Source organism: Cicer arietinum, chromosome 1 (genome assembly GCF_000331145.2).
Source record: "Cicer arietinum cultivar CDC Frontier isolate Library 1 chromosome 1, Cicar.CDCFrontier_v2.0, whole genome shotgun sequence".
NCBI lineage: Eukaryota > Viridiplantae > Streptophyta > Magnoliopsida > Fabales > Fabaceae > Cicer > Cicer arietinum.
Genome location: NC_021160.2, coordinates 21,943,043 through 21,950,347, shown reverse-complemented (window position 1 = coordinate 21,950,347; position 7,305 = coordinate 21,943,043). Strand labels below are relative to the sequence as shown.

General features: G+C 35.3%; 1 protein-coding gene across 1 annotated transcript; it reads right to left on the bottom strand.

The window, feature by feature from the left end:
* Positions 1-3,780: 3,780 nt before the first annotated feature.
* Positions 3,781-6,216, bottom strand: LOC140918668 (uncharacterized). Its single transcript, XM_073363339.1, has 4 exons — positions 6,084-6,216; positions 4,583-5,954; positions 4,284-4,367; positions 3,781-4,201 (listed from the first exon to the last, which is right to left on the bottom strand). The coding sequence occupies exons 1-4, from the start codon at positions 6,214-6,216 to the stop codon at positions 3,781-3,783; spliced, it is 2,010 nt and encodes a 669-aa protein (XP_073219440.1).
* Positions 6,217-7,305: the final 1,089 nt, after the last annotated feature.

Sequence of the window (7,305 nt, the reverse complement as noted above, 5' to 3'; positions counted from 1 at the left end):
TTTTTGGAACCAAGTTGATTTTATACTTAGAGTTTTGATGATAACAAAAGTATTTTATGATAACAATATATTTGACTTCAAAGAGTATGAAAGAAGATTTATGTATTTGAAGAAAATCTAAAATAAGATTTGATTCAAATTTATAATTGAAGAAAATCAAAACTAAGATTTAATTCAAATTTATAACTGAAGAAACCTAAAATAAGATTTGAAGAAGATTTGATCAACATTTGAAGAAGATTTGACAAATATTTGAAGAAGATTTCATCAAGATTTATCCAAACAAATTAGAAACAGAATCAATCTAAAGAATTTACAAACTCAATCTAAGCAATATATAATTCAGAACTAAACAAGGACTAAATTGAAGCTCAAATTTTAACTATAAATAGATACTCAAGGCTGAAGAAGAATAGCATTAAAAAGCAAAAGAGAGTAGAAGAACTCAAGTTCAAAATTCCAACTTCATGTTAGAGTTCAAAGAGAGAAACAGTTGTTAAGGTTAGAAATATTCTCTAAGTGTTCTTTTCTTAGAGTGTGAGAGTTATTATTATGAACTTTATTAGAAGGAGCTACTCAAGTTCCAATCTTTTGTATCCAACCCGATAGTGGTTTATTTCTTTATTCAATATGGGGTTATCAGGTTGTTAAGAGAATACTTAGCTTGTATGATCAAGGTGGTTAGTTCCTCAAAAGATTGGGGTTCACTACAAGAAAAACTGTTATTACCTACGGCAAATTTTATCTTTACCCACGGACTGTCCATAGGTAATGTAAAATTACCCACGGAAACGAGTTCCTAGCTAAATCGCTCGTAGGAAAATATTTACCGACGGACACGCCGTGGGACACACTTACTTAGGGATTACCCGTGGGTAATATGACCCACTAAGTCTACGTGGGTAACGTTACTCATAGATTTGCCGTAGATAAAATAATAGATACTTATCGACGGAAAAGTCGTAATGTACATTACCCACGGACCATCCGTGACATAGTCTACTATTTTATATTTGATATTGATAATTTTATCCATGAATTGTCTGTGGGTAATGAAAAAATGATTTTAATTCTATTTTTGTTTTTTTACAGTGTCCTGTATTTTTTAATATATATTTAAAATTAATTGTAAGCATATTAAACATCATTGTCAAAACAAAGTGAAATATTATGTAAATAGTGTTTTCAAATTACACATTCTGACTTCCATAAGTCTCAAAATAAGGACAATTGTTACTGCCATAAGTTTCAAAATAAGCACATTGTTACTGCCATAAGTTTCAAAATACACATAATGACACTATCGTAGAAATATATATAGATAATGCCTACAAGTCTAAACAAAATAAGTAGTCATAACTACTATACGAAACTGAAACTGAAACCAGTATTACTCCTCGCCGTCATCATCGTTAGACTCATCCTCGTCATAATCTGGATGACGACGACGACGAGATGACTTAGCTTGTATGGAAGCAACACTTTTTGCCAATGTTGCTAGCTGCATCTGTAGTTCTGTTGTGCGTTGCTCTGTTTGTTGAACTTCCTCTTGTCGACGTTGCTCAACTTTCCTTAGCTCCTCTCGTGCCTCGTGTTCTGCCGCTTTTGCTTGCTCCTCAAATGCTGCTATCTATGCAGCTATCTCATTAGATTGTTGAGACAAGAAATTGGCGCAACCTCTAGATGGACGAGAATCTGGAACTAGACTTGCGACACCTGGTCTATAAAGCGAGGATCTATCTCCAACACCATAGATCCTCCCTTTATTCTTCCCCCAACAGATTGGACCCACATGTCTAAGCGAGCTTCCACATTAACCACTTGGCTACAACTACTAGATGCTTCCCCGCCTTTAGAGGCTTGTTGCAACTTACCTTGAAATGTTTCCTACTCAAATAGAAAATCATGCAACATAGTCAAATTACTTTTACAAGAAATACAAATGAAAGAACTAATAAATGATTTAATATTTCTTACATATGTTTTTTTTTGCTCTTTCATCAACCCAAGAGTTGTCCTTCTTCTTAGTGTGAGTTTTTAAAAAGACCTCATCCAATGTGGGGTCTCTACCTAACTCTTCAGCCTTACAAAAAATAAACAACAACAGAACCGTGAACAAAATGAGAGTCAAATTTCGCCAGAAAAGAAAAACAACAAAATATTTTAGCAAAATAACTCTGCATTTTGAAACAGCAACACAACAAATCAATAAAAATAGCAAATAGTAGACATGTCCTGGAGTCAAACATTAAATCGTTATACAATGAAGACTTTGACATAGAAAGCGTACCATCCGAATGGTATGTTCAGCAATGGATATAGATCCACCTGTATGGACAGCTCCTCCTTTAGAAGAAGCACAATTTTTCTTAGCTCGATTTGATATCTCCTTATACGACGGATCCATCCATATCTTCTCAAGATCATTCCAAACACTTTCTCCCATCCAAGTTGGACACTTGCGCTTCTTTCTCGCTTGCATCAACATATCAGAAAGACGCATTGATCCTTTTGTATTGAAGATATTCTTAATTTGAAAATTGTGCTCAGGCAACCAAGCAACTTTTTCCTGCAATATTACATTACAAATAAGTTATAATATATTAATTAGTATCCACACATTAGTTGAACTCATTAACAAGATATATAACTTAATCTTACACCAAATTTTTCGAACCAACGTTCCAAAGTTAATTTTGGGATTGCTCTCTAGCTAGGATATGGATCAACATATTGTGATGTAATGACTGAGGTGAGGGCTCTCGAGGCCACCCTACACGGTAACCACCTGTAAACAATTTTTTAAAAAACATCACATTTCTATAAATAACTTGAAACGTACCCTAATCCTCATGTAGTAATGAAAAGTTAATCATAATTTGTTACATACCCTCGACCATCCGGCCATATCATTGTTCTCCCATCAGGCACAACCCCATGACTAGAATTAGAGCATCGTGACCATTAAGTCTTATTACCAATAGCAACATGTGTTGAAAGTGGTGGGTTAGCTGAAATTGAAGTATGTCGTGAGGCAACAGATGTTAATGGTTGTGACGGTGAATGATCAGCAATCGGGGAAATGTTGTCTTCTGGGACAAAACTCAGTGTGGGCATCATCACTATAATTGGTTCAGTACCATGCACCTTATTAGGTTGGATTGGAAGCACTGCAGCTTGTTGGGTAAGAGGTTGAACAAGTTGTTGGGTGGGATGCCGCACATAGTGTGAGGTTGGTGTAGTGGCATTGACATCTAGTGGCAATTGATCAACTGTTGCTTGTACCTGTTGAGCTGCTTGAGTTACCTTATGCGGTAAAATGATGCAATTTTTCTTGAATGGAAGCTTGAGTCTAATCTTTTCTTTTGAAGTCATCTATAAAGAATAAGATGAATAAAAACAATTAGCACAAACACAATTCAAACAAACAATCAACAATTCAAGATGTAAAACTAATATATAAAAAGGTAGAATATGAAGATTTAAACAAATAATCAACTACTATTTATACTTACAAAAAATTCAAACGTCAATTGAAGAATCATCCCCATCTTCATCATCCATATCATTATCAATTGGAATATTTAGAGCAAACTTTACATTGACTTCTTCATCGCTATGTGTTTCATCGTGCAAGCCAACAATTTCTTCAATTTCAGTTAATTGTTCAACATGTGCCATATCTTCATCTTGATATGGCATGTCCTCACCGACTCCGTCCACCTCTACATGACCCATAGGCTTTGTTTTGATAACGGCAGACTAGTGACGCATATTAGTTCACATTTCAGGATAAGGTACATAATACACTTGTCTAGCTTTTTGTGCAATTATGAAGGGATCATAAAGATCATATTTCCGATTCATCTTGATATCTACAATATCATACTGCGGATGAACTTTGGTTCCTCTATTTCGTCTAGGATCAAACCATTGGCAATAAAACAAGGCTACCTTGTGAGGCAATTTGTAATACTCCAACTCGAAGATATGTTGGATGACTCCATAGAAATCATCTTCCCCTCCTCCAGTAACCCCTTTCACATAAACTCCACTATTTATGGTTTTCTTACCCTGAGACCGAGCTTTTGTGTGAAATTTGTACCCATTAATGTAATACTTGTGCCATGTTTTGACTATTGAGTCAGGACCCCAAGCTAATGATAACAAGTTAGGGTCAGTCACACCATTTTCCTTGTCACTGGCCTATACAAACATGATATTCACAATAGTTAGGTGAGAAGTTCTAATTTATTTGCATCAAACTTCAATAAATCACTTACATACGCAGACGTCCTAATTGATTGCTAATTGATAGTGTTGTCGTGACAGCATCATTTAATTTTGCACCTTCATTATGCTGGCTTCTATCAAACAAAGAGATTGTTTTGAAATAGTGGGAACAAAAATATGTTGTCTCTCGATGTAAGTATGACATACATATTGATCCTTCCATTCTAGCCTTGTTTTTCACTATGCGCTTAAAATCACCCATCATTTTGGAAAAGTGAGAGCAATAACTTAATAAATGTGAAAATATCTTGAACAAAAAATGAAATCCTTAATGGTGAATATAAAATACCTTTCAAATGGATACATCCATCGATATTGAACTGGACCACCAAGTTTTGCCTCATATGGTAGGTGAATTAGAAGATGTTCCATTGAATCAAATAATCCTGGTGGAAAGATTCTTTCAAGTTTGCATATGATGAATGGAATATTTTCACCCAATTTGACCAATTCATCGTGTCTTAAGGTATTGCTGCACAAGCCTTTAAAGAATTGACTTAATTCTGTTAATGGTTTCCACACATGGTCAGGCAGTGAACTAAATGCAAATGGAAGCAAACACTCCATAAATACGTGACAATCGTGGCTTTTCATCCCATTCATTTGTCCTTTATTAACATCTGCACATCTTGCCAAGTTAGAAGCATACCCATCTGGCATCTTAAGCTCCTTTATCCATTTACAAACATTCTTTGCCTCATTAGAAGTAAGACAATAATTTTCCTTAGGTTTTGTCATTTTTCCATTGTTATGTGGAACCAACTCCAAGTCGCTACGTTGGCAAATGATGGCCAAGTCCATTCGTGCTTTTTCATTGTCCTTAGTCTTGTTCTTAACATTCATGACAGCGTTAAACACATTATCAAAGAAGTTTTTTTCTATATGCATGACATCTAAATTATGCCTTAATAAATTATCTTTCCAGTATGGAAGATCCCAAAATATGCTTCGTTTAGTCCAATTATGGCTAACTCCATATCCCGACAATTTAGAATGTGCATTATCTATCACTCTTGGAATATTGTCAAACCAACCCCAAATTTCTTCACCGGTCAATATTGGAGGAGGTTCATCTTTCACAACCCTATTTTTAATGAACCCTTTTTTACTTCTTCTAAATGCATGATTATGAGGTAAGAAACGACGGTGACAATCAAACCATGAATTTTTGCCACCGTATTTTAAGGTAAAAGCCTTATTTCCATCCATACACACCAGACATGCCAACTTACCTTGGGTACTCCATCCAGATAACATGCCATAAGCAGGAAAATCGTTAATTGTCCACATTAAGGTTGCCCTCATTACAAAATTTTGTTTCATGGATATATCATAAGTCAAAGCCCCTTCACTCCACAACTGTTTAATCTCATCTATTAACGGTTGTAAATATACATCAATGTTTGCTTTTGGGTTAGATGGTCTTTGTATGAGACAAGTCAAAAACATGAATGGTTTAGTCATGCACATTTCGGGCGGGAGATTATACGGGGTCACAACAACAGGCCAACAAGAATATGGGGTTGAAGAGGCCTGAATGTATGGCGTGAAGCCATCAGAACATAAACCAAGCCTTACATTTCTTGGTTCATTTGCGAAGTTTGGATACTTTGCATCAAAACGGTTCCAAGCTTCCCCATCTGATGGATGACGTAAACTGCCTGAACTCGATCTATTATGTTGATGCCATCTCACTTAGGCAACAGTTTCTGTTGATGCATACAATCTTTTTAACCTTGGAGTAATCGACATATAGAACATCCTCTTAACTAGAATGTCTTTATGGTTACCTATCCCAGGCTTACGAGGAACATATCGAGGTTCATGGCAAAACCTACACTCTATATCTGCACTGTTGTCTTTGTAGTACAACATGCACCCTTTAACACAACAATCAATTTTCTCAAACTTCAATCCTAGCATTGTCACCAATTTTTTCGCTTGGTAAATTTTTTTGGAAGTGAATCCTTAAAAGGACACACATCTACAAGCATGCTTGCAAAGAAATCAAGACATTTTTGTGGAACATTCCAATTTGATTTGCAAGCTAAAAGTTTCACGCATATTGAAAGTTTTGAATCAGAAGCCCCCTCATACAAGGGTTTGTTTGCAGCAGTTAACAAATCATAAAAGTCTTGAGCATCATCATTTGGGGGCTCTTCATTATTATCTTCCTCGTTGCCTTCATCACCCATATTTTGGAAGTCATACGTAGGACCAAATGCATCATCGACCATATGTTGCATTAACGTAAACAGATCATCGTTATCAATATTTCCACTACTACTTGGAATATTTTCTGTGTCAATATGTGGGGCTTCTTCACAATGCTCAGTCCAATACCAATAATTTGGTTGGAACCCAAACCTATACAAGTGAAGTTTGACTTCACTTGCAGACAATATACCGCTACACATGCAATTGTGACAAGGACATCTGATGCCACCATCTTTTACAAATTGATTTCGACTTATTGCCTTCGTTATAAACTCTTCAACACCTTTTGCGAAGGCTGGTTTCAACCCCCTTCGTTGAACATAAAGTTTATCATATACCCAACTACGATATGGATGGTAGCCATCCATATTTTGAAGGACAAACAAATAAATGAGGAGCGATGAAACTGTGAACAGAATGTAATTTTACATATCAAATAGGATACCTATACAAACCTCAAACAAGTTATTACTCAAAGTTCAAATTGAAAATAATGTTCTCCAAACATAAACTAATTGTCAAACTAACTATAAATAGTTATGCAGATATTTGCTGTAAAATTAGTTGCAGATAATTTAGCTCTCATTGTCAAACTAACTTAAATTGTCAAACTAACTATAACAAGTTATTGCTGTAAAATTGTCAAACTAACTTAACATTCCTTTTGCAACAAATAAGAACAAATAAGAACACATTCCAACCAATTGCAACCAATTCCAATCAGCTCTCATTCCATTCATGTGCATAAAAGATTCATAATAAAGGAGAAGATAAAATAAATAACACATGAACGTG

Bases quoted from the DNA above. Each gene is read 5' to 3' on its own strand.
- LOC140918668 (XM_073363339.1), bottom strand. From the start codon at position 6,216: ATGCTAGGATTGAAGTTTGAGAAAATTGATTGTTGTGTTAAAGGGTGC. The intron at 4,368-4,582 runs GTATTTTATATT...TTTGTTTGATAG, and splicing joins TGGATGTATCCATTTGAAAG to AAGCCAGCATAATGAAGGTG. The intron at 4,202-4,283 runs GTAAGTGATTTA...TGTATAGGCCAG, and splicing joins CAATTAGGACGTCTGCGTAT to TGACAAGGAAAATGGTGTGA.